This window comes from Camarhynchus parvulus, chromosome 29 (genome assembly GCF_901933205.1).
Source record: "Camarhynchus parvulus chromosome 29, STF_HiC, whole genome shotgun sequence".
In the NCBI taxonomy this organism is placed as follows: Eukaryota; Metazoa; Chordata; class Aves; order Passeriformes; family Thraupidae; genus Camarhynchus; species Camarhynchus parvulus.
Window position 1 is genome coordinate 269,009 of NC_044599.1, and position 22,822 is coordinate 291,830.

Here is a 22,822-nt window from a genome sequence, read left to right on the forward strand (position 1 = left end):
AGGAATAAAGGAGGGAAAAGGGAGGAATAAAGGAGAAAAAAAGGGAGGAATAAAGGAGGGAAAAGGGGAGGAATAAAGGAGAAAATTGGAGAAATAAAGGAGAAAAAAAGGGAGGAATAAAGGAGAAAATTGGAGAAATAAAGGAGAAAAAATGGAGAGAAAAGGGGGAAAAAGGGGAGGATAAAAGGGAGGGGAATGGAGGAAAAAGACGGAAAAAAAGGAGAGAAAAGGGGGACGAAGAAAGGATGAAAAAGGGAGGGAGAAAATGAGGAAGAAAGGGACGAAAACGGGAGGAACTCGGCGCTGTTTTGTCTGAGCTGCGGAGGGGAGGGGACACCGGGGGGAGGGACACCGGGGAGACACCGGGGGAGGGGACACCGAGGGACCCCCGGGCCGGGCGGGCCCCACGTGACGGCGGCGCCGGGGCCGATGGGCGCGGGCCGAGCCTTTTAACGGCGCCCCATGGCCGGGGCCGCGCCGCAGCGGCCGCAGCAGCCCCGGAGCCCCGCTCGGGGCCGCTCCGCCCGGTTCCCCCGGTTCCCCCGGTTCCCCCGGTTCCCCGGTTCCCCGGTTTCCCCAGTTCCCCCGGTTCCCCCGCTCCGGGGCTGCTGAACCCCATTTTCACCCCGGTTCCCCCACGATTTCCCCCCGGTTCCTCCCGTGCTCCGGAGCGGCTGAACCCCGTTTTACCCCCGATCTCCCCCCCGGTTCCTCCCGGTTCCTGCGCGCTCCGGTACCGCTGAACGCCGCTCTACCTCCGGTTTGCCCCATTTCCCCCGGTTTCCCCCATTTCCCCCGGTTTCCCCCGGTTTTCCCCTGTTTCCCCCATTTCCCCCGGCTCCCCTGACTCTCCCCGCTCCTTCCTGATCCCCCGGTTTCCCCCGGTTCCTCCCGCTCCCTCCGCTTTTCCCCGCTCCCCACGGTGTCCCCCCGGTTCCTCCCGGTCCCCTCCTCTTTTCCTCCCGTTCCCCCCGCTTGCCCCATTCTCCCCCATTCTCCCCGTTCCCCCCGGTTCTCCCTGATCCCCCCGGTATCCCCGCTGTCCCCGGCGTCCCCATTCTCCCCCATTCTCCCCGGTTCTCCACGTTCCCCCGTTCTCCCCGGTGTCCCCCCGGTGTCCCCCCGGTGTCCCCCCGGTGTCCCCGGTGTCCCCGCCGTCCCCGCCGCTCCGGGGGCGGCCCCGCGGACCATGGGCGAGCACAACCTGCTGAACCCCGGCTTCGTGGGGCCGCTCCTCAACATCCACACGGGCGACGCCTTCTACTTCCCCAACTTCCGCGCGTCCGGCGGCCAAATCCCGGCGCTGCCGTCGCTGCCGTACCCGCGGCGGGACAACTTCGCCTCGCTGCCCGCCTGGGCGCCCTCGGAGCCCTGCGGGCCGTACCCGCAGCCCTACCTGGGCTTCGGCCGCGCCTGCGAGCTCGCCCGGCCCGACGAGGGCAAGTGCTGCTACCGCGACGGCGACGCCAAGGGCCGCGAGGGCCGGGACGCGGCGCTGCTGCCGCTGGAGCCGCCGGCAGCGGGGAGCGGCCCGAGCCCCCATGTGGGCACCAACCCTGGCGCTCTGGGCACCAACCCCGGCGCTCTGGGCACCCTCGGCGGCGGATTCGGCAAGTTCGAGTTCGGCGGCGCCGAGGGCGGCGCGCAGGAGGCGCAGAGCTGCCCCGGCCTGGAGGCGGATTCGGGATCCGCGCTGCTCGCCGAGGCCGCCAAGGGAGACGCGCCCGGGCTGCTGTCCCCGCTGGGCGCCGGCGGAGCGGGTGAGAGAACGGGGCTGCGGGGTTTTGGGGTTTTTTGGGTTTTTTTGGGGTGGTTTTGGGGGTTTTGGGTTCTTTGGGGTGAGTTTTGGGGTTTTTGTTGTGGGTACTGGAAAGGATTTCCCCGGGAACGAAGGGGACGAGCCCGGGCTGCTGTCAGCGCTCAGCGCGGGCGGAGCGGGTGAGAGAACGGGATTTGGGGGTTTTGGGGGTTTTTTGGGGTGGTTTTGGGGTTTTTTGGGGTTTTTTGGGGTGAGTTTTGGGGTTTTCGTTGTGGCTGTTGGAAGGGTTTTCCCCGGCAATGAAGGGGACGCGCCCGGGCTGCTGTCCCCGCTGGGTGCCGGCGGAGCGGGTGAGAGAACGGGGCTGCGGGGTTTTTGGGGTTTTGGGGGTTTTTTGGGGTGGTTTTGGGGTTTTTTGGGTTTTTTTGGGGTGAGTTTTGGCGTTTTTTGGGTTTTTTTTGGGGTGAGTTTTGGGGTTTTTGTTGTGGCTGTTGGAAGGGTTGTCCCCGGCAATGAAGGGGACGCGCCCGGGCTGCTGTCACCGCTGGGTGCCGGCGGAGCGGGTGAGAGAACGGGATTTGGGTTTTTTGTGGGGTGGTTTTGGGGTTTTAAGATTTTTGGGGTTTTTCGGGCGGGTTTTGGGGTGGTTTTGGGGTTTTTTTGGGGAGTTTTTGGGGTGATTTTGGGGTTTTCGTTGTGGGTACTGGAAAGGTTTTCCCCGGGAACGAAGGGGACGTGCCCGGGCTGCTGTCAGCGCTCAGCGCGGGCGGAGCGGGTGAGAGAACGGAATTTGGGTTTTTTTGGGGTGGTTTTGGGTTTTTTTTTAGTTTTTTGGGGTGGTTTTGGAGGTTTTTTTGGGGTTTCTTTGGGGTTTTTTTGGTGGGCGTTGAAGGGATTTAAGAAGCGTTTTCCCCGGCAATGAAGGGGACGCGCGGGGCTGGTGCCGCCCCTGGACATGAGGAGACAGCGGGGTTTGGGGTTTTTGGGGTTTTTTGCGGTGTGTTTGGTGGTTTTGGGTTTTCTTTGGGATTTTGGGGGTTTTTTAGGGTTGATTTGGGGTCATTTTGGGGTTTCGGAGGATTTTCTTGGCGGGTTTTAGAAAGGTTTTCCCCGAGAATGGAGGGGATGCGGCGGGGCTGGTGCCGCCCCTAAACACGGGGAGAGGGGGTGAGAAAATGGGATTTTTTGGGGTTTCTTTTTGGTTTTTGGGGTTTTGGGGGTTTTGGGGTGTTTTTTGGGGAGGGTTGGGGTATTTTTGGGTTTTTTTGAGGGGGATTTGTGGTGGGTTTTACCCGGGAATGAAGCGAATCTGGCGGGGCTGGTGTGACCCCTGAACGTGGGGAGAAGTGGTGAGAAAATGGGATTTTTGGGGTTATTTGGGGATTTTTGGGGGTTTTGGGTTTTGGGGGGTTTTGGGATTGGTGAGAGAATAGGAGCGGCATTTTGGGGTGGGTTTGGGGTTTTTGGGGGGTTTAGCCCTTTTTCTTTGGCGGGCGCTGCGAGGTTCTCCCCGGGGATGAGGGGGACACGTCGGGGTTGGAGTCACCAGGGAACGGAGGGGACAGAACGGGATTTGGGCTTTTTGGGGTGGATTTGGGGTTTTTGGGGTGGATTTGGGGTTTTTGGGGGGTTTGGGGTTTTTTTTAGGGGATTTAGAGGGATTTTGGAGGAGTTTTGGAATAAAGGGGACGCGTTCCATTTGGGGTCACCCCTGAACGTGGGCAGCGCTGGTGAGAGCCTGAAATGGGATTTTTGGGGGTTTTTTGGGGATTTTTGTGGTTTTGGGGTTTTTTTTTGGTGGTTTTTGGGTTTTTTGGGGGGTTTTACAGGGTTTTGCGATGGGGATTGGAGGGGTTTGGAAGGGATTGCCCCGGGAATTTGGGGTTTGCTGGGGTTGGTGTCACCCTGAGCGCAGGGAGCCTGAAAATTTGGGGGCTTTGGGGGATTTGGGATTTTTGGGGGGATTTTTTGGGTTTTTTGGGGGGGGTTTTAGGGTTTTTGAGGGATTTTTCCCTGGGGATGAAGGGGACGGAGCGCGGCTGCCGCAGCCCTGAGCACGGGCGGGGGTTGAGCCCGGAAATTGAATTTTTTGGGTTTTTTTTGGGGTTTTTTTCTTGGGGTGGATTTGGGGATTTTTGGAGGATTTTTGGGGTTTTTGGGAAGGATTTTTTTCGGGTGTGTCCATGGGAATAAAGGGGACACGGCGGGGTTGGGGTCAGCGCTGAGCCTGGCTGGGGTGGGCACGTTCTGAAAATGGGGGTTTGGGTTTTTGGGTTGGTTTTGGGGTTTTTTGGGTCGGTTTTTAGGGTTTTTTTGGTGTTGGTTTTTAGGGGTTTTTGGATTGGTTTTTGGGTTTTTTTGGGGTTGGTTTTAGGGGTTTTTTGGGTCGGTTTTTGGGGTTTTTTGGGTCGGTTTTTAGGGTTTTTTTGGTGTTGGTTTTTAGGGGTTTTTGGGTTGGTTTTTGGGTTTTTTTGGGGTTGGTTTTTGGGGTTTTTTGGGTTGGTTTTTGGTTTTTTTTTGGGTCGGTTTTTAGGGTTTTTTTTGGGTTGGTTTTAGGGTTTTTTTTGGGGTTGGTTTTTGGCGTTTTTGGGTCGGTTTTTAGGGTTTTTTGGGGTTGGTTTTTAGTTTTTTTTAGTTGGTTTTGGGTTTTGTTGGGTTGGTTTTTGGGGTTTTTTTGGGGGTTGGTTTTTAGGTTTTTTTTGGGTTGGTTTTTGGCGGTTTTGGGTTGGTTTTAGGGTTTTTTGGGATCGGTTTTTAGGGGTTTTTTGGTTGGTTTTTGGGGTTTTTGGGGGTCGGCTTTTAGGTTTTTTTTTGGGTTGGTTTTTGGGGTTTTTTTTGGGTTGGTTTTTGGGTGTTTTTTGGGGGGATTTTGGGAGGTTTTGGCGATTTTTGGAAGGATTTTCCCAGAGAATTTGGGGTTTTGTGGGGTCGGGCTCGCCCCCGAATGCGCAGAGTTCCCAAAAGAAAGGGGGATTTGGGGTTTTTGGGGGGATTTGGGGTTTTTTGGGGGATTTGGGTTTTTTGGGGGGATTTGGGGTTTTTGGGGGGATTTAGGGTTTTTGGGGGGATTTGGGGTTTTTGAGGGGTTTTTGGGGCTATTGGAGGAGCTTGGGGTGTTTTGGGGGTGTTTTTGAGGGATTTTTGTAGTTTTTTGGGGTGGATTTGGGAAGGGTTTAGGGATTTTGGGTTTTTTTTTTTTTTGAAGGGTTTTTGGAGGGGTTTTTTGGGTTTTTTTGAAGGGTTTTTGGAGGGTTTTTTTGGGTTTTTTTGAAGGGTTTTTGGAGTTTTTTGGGGGTTTTTTTGGAGGGTTTTTGGAGTTTTTTTGGGGGTTTTTTTTTGGAGGGTTTTTGGAGTTTTTTTGGGGTTTTTTTTGGAGGTTTTTGGTTTTTTGAAGGGTTTTTGGAGGGGATTTGGGGTTCGCTGCGGCTGGGAAAGCCCTAAAAACCAAAAAAAAGAAATTTTGGGGGGGTTTATTTTTCGTGGTTTTGGGCAAATTTGGGGTTCGGCGGGGTTGGTGTCACCCCCGAACCTTGGCAGCGGCGAGAAGGCGCAAAAAATGAGATTTTTGGGGTTTTTTTGGGGTGTTTTAGGGGATTTTGGGGTATTTTAGGGGATTTTGGGATATTTTAGGGGATTTTGGGGTGTTTTGGAAGGATTTTGGGGTATTTTAGGGGATTTTGGGGTATTTTAGGGGATTTTGGGGTGATTTAGGGGGTTTTGGATGGGGAATTTTGGGTTCAGCGGGGTACAGCGCTGGAATGGGGATTTTTTTGGGGTTTTTTTTTGGGCTTTTTGGGGTGAAATGTGGGGTTTGGGCGCTGTGGGGTCAGGCCGCTAGGGGTAGCAGCGAAATCCCGAATGTTTTATGGGGCGCGGCCGCTGCTTTTAAAAGAAAAACCATTAAAAAAAAAAAAAAAAAAAATATCCCATAAAAACCGCGGCCGGAGGGGCGGAAAAAAGGGGAAAAAAGGGAAAATCCGCCCAAAAAATCCAAACTCGGGAAGAGATTTCGGGGTCACGGGGGAGAAAAAAAAGGGGGAAAATGAGAGGAAAATGAGATTTGGAAAGCAAAACCAAGCCGGGGTTTTTGGGAAAAAATGGAAATTAAAAAAAAAAACCCAAAAATGAAAAATCTCCGAGCTGGGATTTGGGGGCAGTCACGGATTTTGGGGTTTTTGTCCCAATTTTTTTGGGGGAAAATTCTGAATTTCCCGCGACCCCAAAGCTTTGGGGACTGCGGGGTCACGGGGGAATGGAATTTTAGGGAGAGAATTTGGGGGAAAAATGGGAAAATAAAAAGGATTTGGGGGGAGGAAAAGGAGAAAAGGGACATTTTGGGGAGGGTTTTATGGAGAAAAAAAGGGAAAATCGGACATTTCGGAGAGGATTTTTTAGCCGAAAAAAGGAAAATGGAGCATTTCGGGGAGGTTTTTATGGGAAAATGGGCATTTCAGGGAGGATTTTTACAGAAAATAAACAAAATGGAGGTTTTTTACAGAAAAATAAAGAAGCAAAAAAGGAATGGAGCATTTCTAGGAAGTTTTTATTTTACAGAAAAAAATGAGCATTTTAGCGAGGTTTTATGGAAAAGAGGTTTTTAGCGGAAAAAGGGAAAATGGAGCATTTCGGGGAGGTTTTTTATAGAAAATGGGCATTTCAGGGAGGATTTTTACAGAAAAATAAAGAAAAATGGAGCATTTCTAGGAAGTTTTTATAGAAAATGGGCATTTCAGCGAGGATTTTAGCGGAAAAAAGGGAAAATGGAGCATTTCGGGGAGGTTTTTTATAGAAAATGGGCATTTCAGGGTGGCTTTTTACAGAAAAATAATAAAGCATTTAGGAGGTTTTTATGGAAAATGGGCATAGGGAAGAAAAGGGAAAATGGAGCATTTCGGGGAGGTTTTTTATAGAAAATGGGCATTTCAGGGAGGCTTTTAGCGGGAAAAAGGGAAAATGGAGCATTTCGGGGAGGTTTTTAGGAAAAAAGGGAAAATGAAAGCATTTCGGGGAGGTTTTTATGGAAAAAGGGAAAATGAAGCATTTCGGGGAAGTTTTTTAACGGGAAAACGAACATTCGTTCGTTTCGGGGAGGTTTTTTTTTTCCGCCGAAAACGCGGCAAGGCCGCCGCGCTTTTTTTTGTTGTTGTTGTTGTTTTCGCCGCATTAAAGCGATGGAAAATCGCGGTTTTTTGGCGGGGAAAGCCGCGATTTCGGGGTTTTTGGGTTCGTTTCGCGGCAGGAGCGCCCTGGTACCCGCTGCACACGCGCTCGCGCAAGAAGCGCAAGCCGTACTCGAAGCTGCAGCTGGCGGAGCTGGAGGGAGAATTCCTGGTGAACGAATTCATCACCCGGCAGCGCCGCCGCGAGCTCTCGGACCGCCTGAACCTCAGCGACCAGCAGGTCAAGATCTGGTTCCAGAACCGCCGCATGAAGAAGAAAAGGCTCCTCCTCCGCGAGCAGGCGCTCAGCTTCTTTTAGAGGGGAAAAAAAAAAAAAAAAAAAAAAACGGAGAAAAAGAAAAAAATCGAATTTTCGGGTGAAAGAAAAGCGGCGGAAACGGCGGGGGAAAGGAGGATGGAGTGAGGGAAGAATGAGGGGGAAAAAACGAGGGGAAAAGTGAGGGAAGCAAGGAGGGGAAAATGAGGAAAGAATGAGGGAAAAAAAGAGGGGAAAAAAGAGGAAAGAATGAGGGAAAAGAAGAGAATGAGGAAAGAATGAGGAAAGAATGAGGGAAAACAGAGGGGAAAATGAGGAAAGAATGAGGAAAGAATGAGGAAAAAATGAGGAAAAAACAGAGGAAAGAATGAGGAAAGAATGAGGAAAAACAGAGGGAAAAATGAGGAAAGAATGAGGGGAAAGAATGAGGGGAAAAAACGAGGAAAGAATGAGGAAAGAATGAGGAAAAAACAGAGGGAAAAAATGAGGAAAGAATGAGGAAAGAATGAGGAAAGAATGAGGGGAAAACGAGGAAAGAATGAGGAAAAAATTAGGAAAAAATGAGGAAAAAAATGAGAAAAAAATTAGGAAAAAAAACGAGGAAAGAACGAGGAAAGAACGAGGAGAAAATGAGGAAAAAACGAGGAAAAAAACGAGATTTTTTTTTTCCGCCCCCAAAAGCCCCGCATGGACTCGGAGCTGGGGATGCAAATGAGGATGAATTGTAAATGTTGGGAGCGGAGGAGGAGGAGGAGGAGGAGGAGGAGGAAGGGGAGGTTTGGCGGGAGCTTTGCCAGGCCGAGCTCAGCGAGGAGAACCCGGAATTCTCGGATTTCACCCCAAAATCCCCGCCTGGGATTAACGAGGGGGGGTTCGGGGTTCGGAGGGGGGAAAAGCAGCGGAAATTCGGGAATTTTTTGGGGGGAAAACGGAGGGAAAAGGAGGCGGCGTCAGAAAGAATCGGCGATTCGGGTGGATTTGGGAAAACGGGGAATTTCAAATCGGAATGAAGGAATTCAGGGAAAAAAAGGGAAAATCGAGGTGGTGTCAAAGAATGGGTGATTTGGGCGGAAAAGGGGAATTTTTTCGGTGCAAATGAAGGAATTTGGGGTGGAAAATGTAATTTTTGTTTGGTTGGAATGAAGGAATTTGAGGGGGGAAATGGGAAAATCGAAGCGGTGCCCTAAAGAATCTTTAATTTGGGTGGAAAATGGGAAATTGTTTTGGCCGAAATGAAGGAAATCGGGGGGGAAATCGAGGTGGAATCCTAGAGGATCTTTAATTTGGGTGGAAAATAGAAAATTTTTTTTTTGTTGGAATGAAGGAATTTGAGGGGGGAAATGGGAAAATCGAAGCGGTGCCCTAAAGAATCTTTAATTTGGGTGGAAAATGGGAATTTTTGGGGTTGAAATGAAGGAATCTGGGGGAAAAATCGGGGTTGGATCTCTCGAGACAAAGCCCGGCTGGAAATTGAATTTCTCGCTGGAATTGGCTCCGGTCAGGGTGGGGAAAAAAAATGAATTTTTTCCTTTTTTTTTGGAGATTCTCTCTCCTGATTTTCCAGCGTTTCTTTGTAATGTCCCAGAATTTCGTCTTTCCCAAAAACCCTTTTGTGTTTTTGCTTTCGCAGGGATGCGGCTTTGGGTAAAAATTCCGTTTTTTCCTCCCGAAAAAATCCCGATTTTTGGACATTTTGGGGGACCAGGAATGGGATTTCCCCCCTTTTTTCTCCTCAGTTTTGGCGGAATTTTGCTCTCGAGGCACTTTTGGCATTTTCGGGATTTGGGGAGGGGAATTTTCCCGCGATTTTGGGGGGGAAAGGGGCGGGAAAATCGGCGGAAATGGCGATTTTCAGCGGAGGGGGCGGAATTTGGGGAGAATTCCGCGGGAAATGGGGATTTTCCCACGCGCCGCTTTTATGGGCGAATCCCGAATCAAAAACCCCAAAAAAATCCCAAAAAACCCCGCAGGAAGGAGATTTTCCACTTTTCCTGCCCCTTTTTTCCTCCTCGCGCCTTCCCGAGCTTCTCCTTCTCCTTTTCCTCTTTTTTCGCCCATTTTTGCCGATTTTCCAGCGCTTTTTCCCTCCTTTTTCTCCCGTTTTTTCCCCCTTCATTCCCCCCTTTATTTTTCCTTTTTTCACCCATTTTTCCCAAATTTCCCCCACTTTTTTTCCTCCTTTCCCCTCCTTTTTTCTCCCGTTTTTTCCCCCATCATTCCCCCTTTTTCTTTTTCCTTTTTTCCTCCCATTTTCCCCTTTTTCTCCCCATTTCTCCTCCCTTCCCGTTTTCTCTCTATTTTTTCCCATTCCCACCACAATTATTCCCATTTTTCTGCCCTTCCCGAGCATTTTTGACCAGGGAAAAAAAAAAAAACAACCAAACAAACCAATTTTGGGGTCCCGATCCCCTTTTTTCCCATTTTCTCCCAGTTCCCCCTATTTTTTCCCAAATTTTCCCCAATTTTTTCCCCAATTTTTTCCCCAATTTTTTCCCCAATTTTTTCCCCAATTTTTTCCCCTTTTTTCCCATTTTTTCCCCATTTTTCCCTCGCCTCGGGGCCGTGCAATAAATCCCCAAACGCCTCCAAATCCCCAATTTTGGGCAGTTTCGCTCCAGCCCCACCACGTGCAATGGGAAAATTCCATTTTTTTGGGGGGAATTTTGGGGTTTTTGGGGCTCCCCGAGGAGATTTTGGGGCCGTTTCGTGTCCCCGGGGGCGCGGAAATCATGGAAAAATCCGAATTTTGGTGAATTTTGGGTGCTAAACCCCTCCGGGAAGGGGGGAGGAGGGCGGGACCTCGGAATTTTGGGGGATTTACCCCAAAAATCCCAAATGGAGCCGCGGCCTTCGGGGAAATCCAAATAAAATGAAATAAAATGAGAACGAAATGGAAATAAAGCGAGAATTGAATGGAAAACTGGAAAGAAAAGGAAAATCAAAGGGAAGTGTGAGGCTGGAATGAGAATAAAGGGGAAAAATGGAAATATGGGAGTGAAAGGAAAATGAAATGGGGGAAAAAAAAGGGAATTAAATGGAAAGAATGAGACCGGAATGGAAAAAAAGAGAATAAAATGAAAAATATGATGTGAATAAAGTGGAAATGTGGAAGCGACAGGAGAACGAAACGGAAAACCGAGAGGAGGAATTGTAAAAAAAATCAAAAGAAAATGTGAATAAAATGTGAATAAAATGTGAATAAAGGAAAATGCAGTTCCGAGCCTCCCCGCGGCATCGGCGGCGAAAATGCCCCGAAAATGCCCGAAAAATGCCCCGAAAATGCCCGAAAAATGCCCCGAAAATGCCCGAAAAGTGCCCCGAAAATGCCCCGAAAATGCCCGAAAAGTGCCCCGAAAATGCCCCGAAAATGCCCCAAAATTGCCCCGAAAATGCCCCGAAAATGCCCCGAAAATGCCCCGAAAATGCCCCGAAAATGCCCCAAAAATGCCCCAAAATTGCCCCAAAAATGTCCCGAAAATTGGGAATTTTTGCCCGTCCCGGCGTTAATGAACCCCCGCGTTAATTAATGAGCGCGCTAATTGCGGGAATTGCGCGGCCGCGGTTCCTCGGGGCGCACAAAGCTCCGGCTGCCGCTGCAATTAACGGGGAGTAATTAATGAGTAATTAATGAGTAATTAATGAGTAATTAATGAATGAACTTGCTGATGCGCTGCTGAGGGGAATAAAGAAACTCAGCCCAAAGCCGCGCCGTATTCTTCTTTATTTTATTTTATTTTACTTTATTTTATTTTATTTTACTTTATTTTATTTTATTTTATTTTATTTTATTTTATTTTATTTTATTTTATTTTATTTTATTTTATTTTATTTTATTTTATTTTATTTATTTTTTATTTATTTTTCATTTCATTTCCTTTCATTTCATTTCATTTCATTTCATTTCATTTCATTTCATTTCATTTCATTTCATTTCATTTCATTTATTTTCTTTTTTATTTTATTTTTTATTCTATTCTAATCTAGCCCATTTCATTTTATTCTATTTTATTCACTTTTATTTTATTTAATTTTATTTATTCTATTCTATTCTATTCTATTCGATTTTAATATTTTAAAAAATTTAATTTTATCTTTTAATATTTTTTAGTTCTGTAGTTTTCTTTTCATTTTACTTATTTTAATTGCTTTTTTAGCTTTGTAGTTTGGTTTTATTATTATTATTATTATTATTATTATTATTAAGCCTGAAATTCATCAAAAACGAGAAGAAAAAATCAAAATATTCGCGGGTTTTTTAAACTTTTTGAGGGTGACAATAATTTTAAAAGGCGACGAAGAGAAATGTGCCGAGAAATTCAAAATATCGAGGCGAAAAAATGGGGAAAATCCCGGAAAAACAAAAATCCGGGGAGATAAAAAGTTGGAATTTGGATTTTTTTTGGAGAAGACGGAACGAGGGGCCCATTTGGGGAATTTGGGATCCTTTTTCCAGCTTGAAACCGCGTCAAAAAATTGGGAATAATTTTAATTTTCCGAGCCTCAATTGCAGCGGGAAACCCGGGGGGAGAAGGGGAGGAAATGCTGAAAAAACGGGGAAAATCGGGGAAAAATCGGGGAAAAATCGGGGAAAAAATCGGGGAAAAATCGGGAAAAAATCGGGGAAAAATCAGGGAAAAATCGGGGAAAAATCGGGGAAAAATCGGGGAAAAAAATCAGGGAAAAATCGGGAAAATATCAGGGAAAATGTCAGGATAAAAAATCAGGATAAAAAAATCGCTTTTTAATTTTCTGGCTGGCTGGGGGAAGGACCCCGGCGGGGTTTTAATTAAAGAGAATTAATCAGGATAAGAAATCGAATGAAAGACCTCGTTGAGGGAGATGGATGGAAAATGCCGCGGGAGAAAAAACCCGGAACAAAAAACCTTTTAAAATTTCTCAAAAAAAAAAAAAAACCCGAAATAAAAACCGAAATTAAAGAGAAAACCCTAAATAAAAACTAAAAAAAAAAAAAAAAGAGAAAAACCCGAAATAAAAAAAAACCGAAATAAAGAGAGGAAAACCGCGAAATAAAAACCCAAAAAAAAAAAACCCGAAATAAAAAAACCAAAAAAAAAAGAGAAAAACCCGAAATAAAAAACCCAAAAAAAAAGAGAAAAACCCGAAATAAAAAACCCGAAATAAAAGAGAAAAACCCGAAATAAAAAACTCAAAAAAAAAAAAAAAAAAAACCCGAAATAAAAGGGGAAAACCCGAAATAAAAGAGGAAATAAAATAGGGGAATAATCCGGAATAAAACGGGAAAATCCGAAATAAAAAAGGAAAACTGGAAATAAGTTGTGGCTTTTTTTATTCCCCTTTTATCTCCCCCATTTTCCCCTTTTTTATTCCCATTTTCCCCATTTCTCTGTCCCCAAAGGGATCGAGGCCTTTTGGGGTTTTTAGGGACCTCGGATCCATTTTTGGGGTCCGGCCCCCCCCTCCCCCGATATTTCCGCCTCAAATCTTCCCTTCCCTCCTTTGCCCCCCGAAACCCCAAAACCCAAATCTCAAACCCTTAAACCGCCAATCCCAAAACCCCAAACCCAAAACCCCAAACCCCAAATCTCAACCCCCAAACTGCGAACCCTCAAACCCCAAATCCCAAATTCCCAAATCCCAAACCCCCAAAACCTCCAAATCCCAAAAATCTCCAAAACCCCAAATCCCCAAAATCCCAAAATGCCAAAATCCCAAACCCCAAATCCCCAAAACCTCAAATCCCCAAAAACCCCAAACCCTCAAACCCCAAACCCCCAAATCCCAAACCCCAAAACCCCCAAATCCCAAACCCCAAATCTCCAAACCCGCAAATCCCAAAACCCCCAAACCCCAAAATCCCAAACCCCAAAACCCCAAATCCCAAACCCCAAAACCCCAAAACCCCAAATCCCAAACCCCAAAACCCCAAAACCCCAAAATCCCCAAATCCCAAAAATCTCCAAAATCCCCAAATCCCCAAAAACCCCAAACCCTCAAATCCCAAACCCCAAATCCCCAAAACCCCAAAACCCCAAATCCCAAACCCCAAAACCCCAAATCCCAAACCCCCCCCAAAACCCCAAAATCCCCAAATCCCAAACCCCAAATCCCCAAAAACTCCAAACCCCAAATCTCAAATCCCCAAACCCCCAAACCCCCAAAACCCCAAAAAGATCCCAAAACCCCAAACCCCCCAAATTCCGGCTTTTCCAGGCCCATCCCCTCCCCGCTTTTATTGGGATTTTATTGGGATTTTATTGGGATTTTATTGGGATTTTATTGGGATTTCTCCCTCCCTTTTTGGGATTTTTACGGCTCCGAATTTCCCTTTATGGGGCGTGGCTGAGACAAACCAGCCGCTCCTCCCCAACCCCGCAATTTCCTCCGCCGAACCCCAAATTTCCCCTTTTTTCCCCCCATTTTTCCACCCCAAATCCCCCGATCCCGACCCCAAAACTGAACCGAATCCTCAAACCGGAATTTTTGGGGTTTTTCTTTTACCTAAAGGAGCAAAAAATCCCGATTTTTTTCCAGCGGCGCTTTGTTGTTGTTGCTGTGGGATTTTTTTTTTTAGGATTTTCGGGAGGATTTTTTGGGGCAAAAAAAAAGGAAAATTGGGGGGGAAATTTCGCAGCTTTTTGTGGGGTCGGAGCGGATTTTTTGGGGGGGGAAAACGCAGGAAAAGGAAAAACCCCAAATATGAACAATCCTATAAATCCCCTCCCCCCTCCCGCTCCGCCCCAAAAAGGCCAAAATTCCCAATTTTGAGTTTTTTTTTTGAGGCCATTTTGGGCTCGGGCTGGCGATGATTTTTTTGGGGTTTTTATAAAATTTCGATGGTGAAATTTGGATTTTTTGGGGATTTTTGCGCCTTTCGCGGGAGGAGCCGCCGGCGCTTCCCGCCCGGGTGGGCGGGCAAAGTGAAGGTCAAGTTAAGCTCGGCCTAAACTGCGCCCGCTCCTTTTTTTCCCCCTTTTTTCCCCTTTTTTCCCCATTTTTCCCCTTTTTCCCCCTTTTTTCCCCCTTAATTTTACCAAAAATCCCAAATTCCTCCCCCGCTTCGCGCCCCCAAACCCGCAGGGTCGATTTTAAAGATTTTCCCGAAAAATTCCGATTTTTTTTCCCCTCCAAAATTCCGATTTTTTCCCTCTTATTTTTCCCCCTCCGCGAGGCTTAAAATCGATTTTTTTCCCCAATTTTTTCCCTTTTTTCCCCCCTTTTTTCCCCTTTTTCTCCCTTTTTTTCCCCATTTTCGCCGCCGAGGGGATGAAAACGCAGCAGGAAAATCCCAGCGAAGGGTAAAAAACCCGAAAACGGCGAAATTCGCTCGGTAAGAGAGGAAAACAAAAAAAGGAGGGGGAGGGAGGAAAAATGGGAATTTCCCCTCAAAAAAACCAAAAAATCGGGAAAAATCAAATCCTTAAAAAAAAAAAAAAAGGGATTTTTGGGGGGTTGGAATCTTTGGAGGCAGCGGGAGGGGGAGGGAATGGAAAAATCGGAATTTTAATGGGATTTTTGGGGGTTTTGGGGGATTTTTTGCGATTTTGGGCGATTTTTGGCTCCGGGGAAAAGGTTTGGGTTAAATAAAGAAAATCCAGGTTCAAAAATGGGAAAAAATCCCATAAATTCCCCCCAAGTTCTCCTTGTTTCCTTCCCTTCTCCCCCGGAGCTGATTTACCCCAAAAATCCGGGAAAATGGAATTAAAATAAATCGAAAAATCGGATTCAAAACGGGGCGGGGCAGCGAAAATCCCAAAAAATGGAAATAAAATTCCCCAAATGCCCTAAAAACAAAGGATCGGGACAAAACTCGGCCGGGAGTTGAATTTGGGGGATTTTGCCCCAAATTTTTCCCCCAAATTTCGCTCCCAGGGTTGGGCCGGAGCCCGAGGAAGGACAACGGGAAAATTCCAATTTTTGGGTTTTTTTTGTTCAATATTTTGGCGCCGATTTTGCTTTTTTGGGGGGGAATTTTTTTCCTTTTTATTCGGATTTTTTCCTCTTTTTATTCGGATTTTTTTCTCTTTTTATTCGGATTTTTTCCTCTTTTTATTCGGATTTTTTTCTCTTTTTATTCGGATTTTTTTTCCTCTTTTTTATTCGGATTTTTTCCCCTTTGTTTCCCTTCTCGCCCCTCCCGGAGCTGCGGCAGCACCAAAAAAAATGGCAAAAAATCCAATTTTCCCCCCCAAAAATCCCAATTTTCCCTCGATTTTCACCCCTCAAAAACCCGAAAAAATCCGAATTAAACCCGCGGAGGGCAAAGAAACCGAGAGATTCTGCAGAAATTTGCCCGAAATTCGAATTATTTGGGGCAAATTCGTGCCCCGGGTTCCAGCGGGGTGGGGTAAAGCGGCGATAAATGGAATAAAATGTGAAATTTTTGGGGTAAAAAACGACGAGTTTGGGGTTTTTCCGGAGGTGGTCGGGGTAGGAATTTGCTTTATTAAAAATAAAAATTGGAGGAAAAGAAGGGAAAAAGAGAGGAGGGGAGAAAAGAATAAAAAAAAGAGGGAAAAAAAAGGGATTTTTCTCGCATTTAAAATGAGATGAAAGGGGCGAAAAAAGCCAATAAAAGTTTAATTTTGTGGGGGAATGAAGAGAGGAAGAAAGAAATCCATAAAAAATCTGATTTTCGAGGGATTTCCGGCCCTAATCCCGCGGATTTGGGGTGGAAAATGCGAATTTTATTGGGGAAAGGCCGCAGGAATTCCTTGGGTTCCGGGCAGGGATGGAAAAATGAGAATTTTCCGCTTTTTCGCCCCAAAATTTATCCCCCTAAGAAGTAAAATAAACCCATGACGGATTTTCTAAACGGGAATCCCGAATTCCCCGAGTTTATCCCCCCAAAAAAATCCCAAAATTGGGGAAAAAAACCCCAAAGCGGAAAACCCCAAAATGGAAGGGAAAAAAAAAATAAATCAAAAAATCAAAATAAAAAATAAAAAATTGGAAACCTCGGGAACGAATCCGCGGGGATTTTAGGGATGAAAGACGCCAAAAATAAAAAAATCCCAAATTTTATTGCCAAATCTTCATTTTGGGGCCTTTCCATCCAGAACTGGGTTTAAAAAGAAATCGAATTTTTCACCCCAAATTCCCGATTTTTCCCGATTTTTCTGCTTTTTCCCCCCCGAATTTTGGCGGCGCTGCCGAAGCTTTGCCGAGGAACCGCTGGAAAATAAAAGAGAATTGGAATTCCCGAGGTTTCGAGTGGTTTTTGGGGGTTTTTTTTTGGGTTTTTGGAGGGTTTTTTTTGGGGTTAAATGCGGCGGGATTGGGGTCGGGGTGGGGGACGGGGCGGGGTTGGGCTTTGTTCCCTTTCCAACCCAAATTTTGGGAATTTCACCCGAATTTCCCCCAAATTTCGCCCTTCGGAGCTGGGCTGGGGGGGAAAAATGGGGAAAAAAAAGGAAAAAATGGGGAAAAATGGGAAAAAATGGGGAAAAATGGGAATAAATGGGGAAAAATGGGAATAAATGGGGAAAAATGGGAATAAAGGGTGGAAAAGTGGTGAAAATGGTGAAAAAATAAAAATAAAGGGAGGGAAATGGGGAAAAATGGAAATAAAGGTGAAACAAGGGGAAGAAATGGTGGAAAATGGAAATAAAAGGAGAAAAAATGGAAATAAAAGGAGAACAAATGGGAATAAAGAGTGAAAATGGGAATGATTTCTTTCATTTTTTATGATTTATTTTTATTTTTAAATTAGGTTTTGCGTTCAGGATTTATTCCGTTCTTTGATCAGCTATTCCTTTCTGAATGATTTTATTCCTTTTTTTCGTTCCTTATTTCGCTTCGACGCCGTTCCTTTCTTCCCTTTATTATTTATTTCATTTTTTTTTTATTTCTTTATTTCATTCTCTGTTCTTTTTTTTCTCCATTTTAAAAGCGATCCATTTCCTTTTCTCGTCACTCATTTCCTTTTTCCTTTCTTGATTTCCTTTTCTCCGCGTTGATTTCATTCTTTAGCATCGTTATCATTCCATTTTTATTATTTCAGCTCCGGCCGATGCAAATCCGGGCACGAAAACCCCAAAAATCCCCCAAACCCGCGGGGAAAAATCGCTTTTTTTTTTTCCCCTCTGCCCGTTGATTTTCATGCCCTAAAATCGCCTTTTTTCCCCAAAACCGGAGGCGAAATGCGAGGGAAAATCGGATTAATTTCATTTTTATTTCCCTTTTTTTGGGGTGGTTTTTAAGTCCCACCACCCCCACTTTAAACATTTTTTTCCTTTTAAACCCCTTTAAATACATTTAAATTTTTTTAAATCCCTTTAAACTTTTCAAAATCCATTTTAAATCGATTTCCTCTTTAAACTCCCTTAAACCTCATTTTTATTTTTTTTTTCCCCTTTAAACTCCCTCAAACACAATTTCTTTTCTTTTCCCCTTTAAACACTCTTAAATCCATTCCTAAAAAATCCTTTTTCCCTTTTAAACACCCTTAAAGAAATATTTTTATATTTTTTTGCCTTTTAAACTCCCTCAAATCCCATTTTTAATTTTTTTTTCCCCATTTTTTTCCCCATTTTCCCCCCTTTTTTCCCCACCCCGAACAAAGAATCTTTTCTCCAACACCGACAAAAATCTCCTTGAGGCCAAATTTGGGCTGAAAAACCCAAATATTATTGAAGGAAAAAAAAGGAGAAAAAGAAAGAAAACAAAGAAGATTTATTGGGAAAAGTTCAAGTCCAGGCCGAGCCCGAAGCCAAAGAAAACTCGGATTTTTCTGGGCCGATTTCCAGGGGTTTTGGGAAAGAAAAAGCCCCGAAAATTCCGAATTTTTGGGGCTTTTTGGGGGCTAAAATCGCTTTTTAAAGGGCGGGGATCGCTCGTGGTTTATGGGGAAAAATGGGGCCGGAATTTGGGGTTTTTTGGGGTTTTTTGGGGGGGATTTTGGGATGGGAGAAACTCGCGGTTGTGGGAATGGGGGAAAAATGGGAAATTCGCATTAATTTGGGGTGCAAACCAGGGGAAAATGCTTTGATTTGGGGTGGGAAAGATGAAAAAAAGGAATTTCGCGTTAATTTGGGGGTAGGGAAAATGGGAATTTCGGGTTAATTTTTGGTGGGGAAGCGCGCGTTTGCGGGAATGGAGAAAAATGGGAATTTCGCGTTAATTTTGGAGAAGGAAAAGGGGGAAAATGGGAATTTCCTGCTCATTTTGGGGGAGGAAATGGGAATTTCCTGCTCATTTTGGGGGGGAAAAAAGGGAATTTCCTGCTCATTTTGGGGGGGGAAAAGGGAATTTTTCGGTGGGGAGCGGCACCGGGTGTGAAAATGGGAAAAAATGGGGAACAAAAAAGGAATTTCCACCGCAGCGCGACCTCGCGGCTGCGCCTCCTTCTCCGTCCCTGCGCCCCCCAAAAATCCCAAACCCGGGAAAATAAAAAATTCCCGATTGGTGCGATTTCGTTTTATTCACTCGAGGCTCCCAAACGCCCCGAAAATTCGGATTTTTCGCCGCTTTTCCCGCGCTCCCGGAGCCTTTATTCCCTTTTTTATCCCCACCAGCGCGGCTTTTCCTGCCCTCGTTTTAAGCCGGGCTTAAACCGCTGCCGGCGCTTGGATTTTATTGCGGGTTTTGTTTTTTCCTGCTTTCCTTGGGTTTTTCAGGTTTTTTTTTTTTTTTTTTGCTGCAGGAATCGGAGCCGCCGGCCCCGGCCCCGCTTTATGGCCCCGGTCACTTGTGGTGGTCAAATTCAAGTGAAATTCAAGTGCTGGGGCCCGGCAGGAAGCGCCCAAATCCCCAAATCCCCGCCCTGAGCGCGGCTTTAAACCCGAGCCCGCCCGGAAAGCGCTGCAAACCCCAAAGCTGCGCTTAAAACCCCGAACCCGCATTTCAATCTCACAAAAAACCCTTTTTCTAACCAAAAAACCGGTTTTGAAATCCCGATTTTGTCTTTAAAACCCCAAAATCCGCCTTTCAACCTCACACAAAAACCTTTTTCTAACCCAAAACTCGGCTTTGAAATCTCGATTTTGTCTTTAAAACCCCGAACCCACATTTTAACCTCAAAAAAAACCCCTTTTTCTAACCCAAAGCCGCCTTTAAAATCCCGATTTTGTCTTTAAAACCCCCAAATCCGCCTTTCAACCTCAAAATAAAACCCTTTTTCTAACCCAAAACCCGGCTTTGAAATCCCGATTTTGTCTTTAAACCCGAACCCGCCTTTAAACCTCAAAAAAAAAAGAGCATTTTACACCCCAAACCCGCCTTTCAAATCCCAAATTTGCCTTTAAAACCCCAAATCCGCCCTCAAACTCCCTAAAAAGGCTTTTACACCCCAAACCCCGCCTTTAAAATCCCAAAATTGCCTTTAAAAATCCCAAAATTGCCTTTAAAAATCCCAAATTCGCCTTTAAAAACCCCAAACGCCCGCCTTTAAAACCCTCCTTTAAACCCCCAAATCCCCTTTTGACGCCCCAAAATCCAGCATCAAAACCCCCCAAAAAAATCCATTTTTCCACCCCAAAACCCATCTCAAAATCTCCTAAACCCGGCTTTAAACCCCAAACTCGGCTTTAAAACCCCAAGCCCAGCTCCAGGCTCGGCTTTAAATCCTTTCTCCCTCCCAAACCCCACAAATTCTCCCCCTCCCGAAGGGCTCGATCCGATTTTGGGGTTTATTTGGGGCTTTTTTGGGGTTTTTTTGGGGGATTTTTTGGGGTTTATTTTGGGATTTTTTGGGGGTTTATTTGGGGATTTTTTGGGGCTTTATTTGGGGATTTTTTTGGGGTTTATTTTGGGGCTTTTTGAGGTTTATTTGGGAATTTTCGGGGTTTATTTGGGGCTTTTTGGGGTTTCAGGATTTTAGGACCGGCTCAAATTCCCCCTCTGCTTACAAAACCCGCGCTCAGAGCTTCCCGTGCGCACTTAAAAAAACCCAAAAAATTGAATTTTAAACCATTTTTCTCCCGATTTAGAGGGAGACGCTCCAGAGGAGGGAATTGAGGGGGGTAAAAAAATAATAATTAAACTCATAAAAAATCCCTGAAGATCGTTAGTTCGGACTCCGGGATTAATATCGCCCCATAAAAACCCCGCTTAAAGCCGCGCTGACACTTTAATTAAAAGTTTTACCCCAAAACCGCCATAAAAATTAAAAAAAAAAAATGGGATTAGGAAATTAGGAACAGGGAAAAATTCCTGAGTTCCGGCTCGGAGTGGGGAGGTTTTTATTTGTTTTTATTTCGCTTTTTATTTCCACTTTTATTGGGATTAAAACCCCTCATCCCGCAATTGCTGCGATATTTATTTGTGTTTCCAGCCCGCCCCGATCCCTTATAAAAAGGACCCAAAAAAAAAAAGGATTTGATGGGATTTGATGGGAACGGGGAAGGACAAAGCCGAAGGAAAAGGGCGGGGAAAGCCCCAAATTCGCGGGAATTATTTGGGGGCGGGCGCGAGCGCCGAGAATTCCCAAGAAATCCCCCCAAAAAATCCCCAAAAATTCAAATTCCCCCAAAATTCCCGGCGGGGTTCGGGGGGAACGAAATAAACGGAATTAAATTGGGGAGAGAAATAAACGGAATTAAATTGGGGGGAGAGAAATAAACGGAATTAAATTGGGGAGAGAAATAAACGGAATTAAATTGGGGAGAGAGAAATAAACGGAATTAAATTGGGGAGAGAAATAAACGGAATTAAATTGGGGAGAACCTCGGAGGAGCCGCCCGGGAGCGCCTTGGGGGCGGGTTTGGGGTTTTGGGGTGAAATCCCCAATATTTGGGGGTGAAATTCCCATTTTTGGGGGGTGAAATTCCCATTATTGGGGGTGGATTTGTTATTTGGGGGTGAAATTCCCATTTTTGAGGGGTGAAATCCTCATTCTTTGGGCTGGATTTTTTTATTTTATTTCCATTTTTTATCCCAGGGAGCGAAGCAAATCCAAAGCAGCCGTCGAGTCTTTTCCTGCTCCTGAAATTTCCCTTTTTTCCCTTAAATTTCCTGCTGGATTTGGGATAAAATCCCTCTAAAACCTTCTCGTTTTATGGGGAATTTCCATCCCCCTTCAAACAAATCCCGGGCTGGGATCGATTTCTCCCCAAATTCCCATTTTTTATTCCATCCCCTCCCAAATTCCCATTTTTTATTCGATCCCATCTCAAATTCCCACTTTTCCGGGCCGGAGATTCCCGAGGCGCACCCTGGAAATAAAAACGATGTAAAAAAAAAAAAATTCCGAATTTCCCGAGTTTTGTTTTTTTCCATCGGGAAGGTTCAGAATTCCCAGCCCAGGTGAAATCCCGAATTATTTATCCCGAATTATTTGGGGGAATTTCGCTCCTCCAGAACTGCAGGAAAACCCGCAGGAAATTCAGATTTTTTTCCCCTTCCCGAACGATTTTTTTAAATTAAAATCCCTTTTTTTTTTTTTTTTAATAAATTTGGACAATTCCGTGGCAAACCCTCCCAATATCCGGCAGCGCTCCGATATTTCGATTTTTTGGGGGAATTTGGAATTTTTTGGGATCAATTCCAGCGGGACGGGGATCACAGAGGATTCCAGGCGCGAGACAAACGACTTTAATCAAAATTCTCTTATTTTTTCTTTCTCTCTCTCTCTTTTTAATTTGAAGTCGGGACTGAACGAGGGCAGCGCCGCCATTGATTGGCAATAAATTGCCAATAAAGCCGCGCATGAAAAATTCAACAGCGGGATAAATATTTCAGCGAAAAGGGGGAGTTTGGAATATTGATCAGGCGGAGATTTCATTCCTTTATTTTCCTGCAGAAACCGCGAAATCCGCGTCCAAATTAATTCAAAATATCATTGAAAAATCATTCAAAACCCCATTGAAAAATAGAAATAAAAATTCCATTTTAAAATGCATTTTAAAACCATCTAAAGTTTATTTAAAATTCATTTTTAAATTAATTTATAATTCATTTTAAATTCTTTTAAAATTGATGAAAAAGCCGGGCCTGCTCCGGGTTCAAAGTTGGGAAATTCGCGCGCTCCGGAGCGGGAATTTTTTCCATAAAAATCACGTGGAGAAGGAGTAATTAGCGTTTGTTAGGGGCTCGTTAATTAGCGCTAATTCCCCCGGCCGGCAGGGATTTGTAATTTCGCTGAATTCTCGTTTATTGGGGAAAAATTCCCCCTGAAACTGCCGAGGTTTTATGGAGCTGCCTGAAGCTTTCCCAGGCACGGGAATAATAATAAATTAGAATAATCAGAGTGATTAAAAATGCTAAAAAATGGGATTTTTCCAGCCCTTGGAGCGGTGGAGGCGGCGGGAGGGGAAATGGGGAGAAAAGGGAGAAAAAAGGGGGAAAATGGGGTGGGAAAAAGGGGGAGGAGGAAGGAAATAAAGGGGAAAAGGGAAAAAAAGGGAAAATAGGGGAAAAGGGAAGGGAGAAAAAGGGGGGGGGAAGAAGGAAAAGAAAAGAGTGAAAAGGAGGGAAAAGATAAAAAAGGAGCGAGGGAGGGGAAAAAGGGGAAAAAGGGGGGACAGAAAAACGGGGGGAAAGGGAAGAAAAGGAGAAGGAGCGAGAAGGGGAAAAGAGAGAAAAAAAACAGCGAAAAGAGGAGCAAAGAACAAAAAAGAGGAAAAAGGGAGAAAACCAAGAATGAAATTGGAAGGGAAAGAGAAAGAGCGAGGAGAGGGGAGGAGAGAGAGAAGAGAAAGGAGGAAAGAG

General features: G+C 45.4%; 1 protein-coding gene across 1 annotated transcript; it reads left to right on the plus strand.

Annotated features, from left to right (window-relative positions):
- The first annotated feature begins 1,189 nt into the window (after positions 1-1,189).
- Positions 1,190-7,237, plus strand: HOXC12 (homeobox C12). The gene is made up of 3 exons (XM_030967268.1): positions 1,190-1,760; positions 3,808-3,825; positions 7,002-7,237. Exons 1-3 carry the CDS (start codon positions 1,190-1,192, stop codon positions 7,235-7,237), a joined length of 825 nt encoding a protein of 274 aa, XP_030823128.1.
- Positions 7,238-22,822: the final 15,585 nt, after the last annotated feature.

Bases quoted from the DNA above. Each gene is read 5' to 3' on its own strand.
- HOXC12 (XM_030967268.1), top strand. From the start codon at position 1,190: ATGGGCGAGCACAACCTGCTGAACCCCGGCTTCGTGGGGCCGCTCCTC.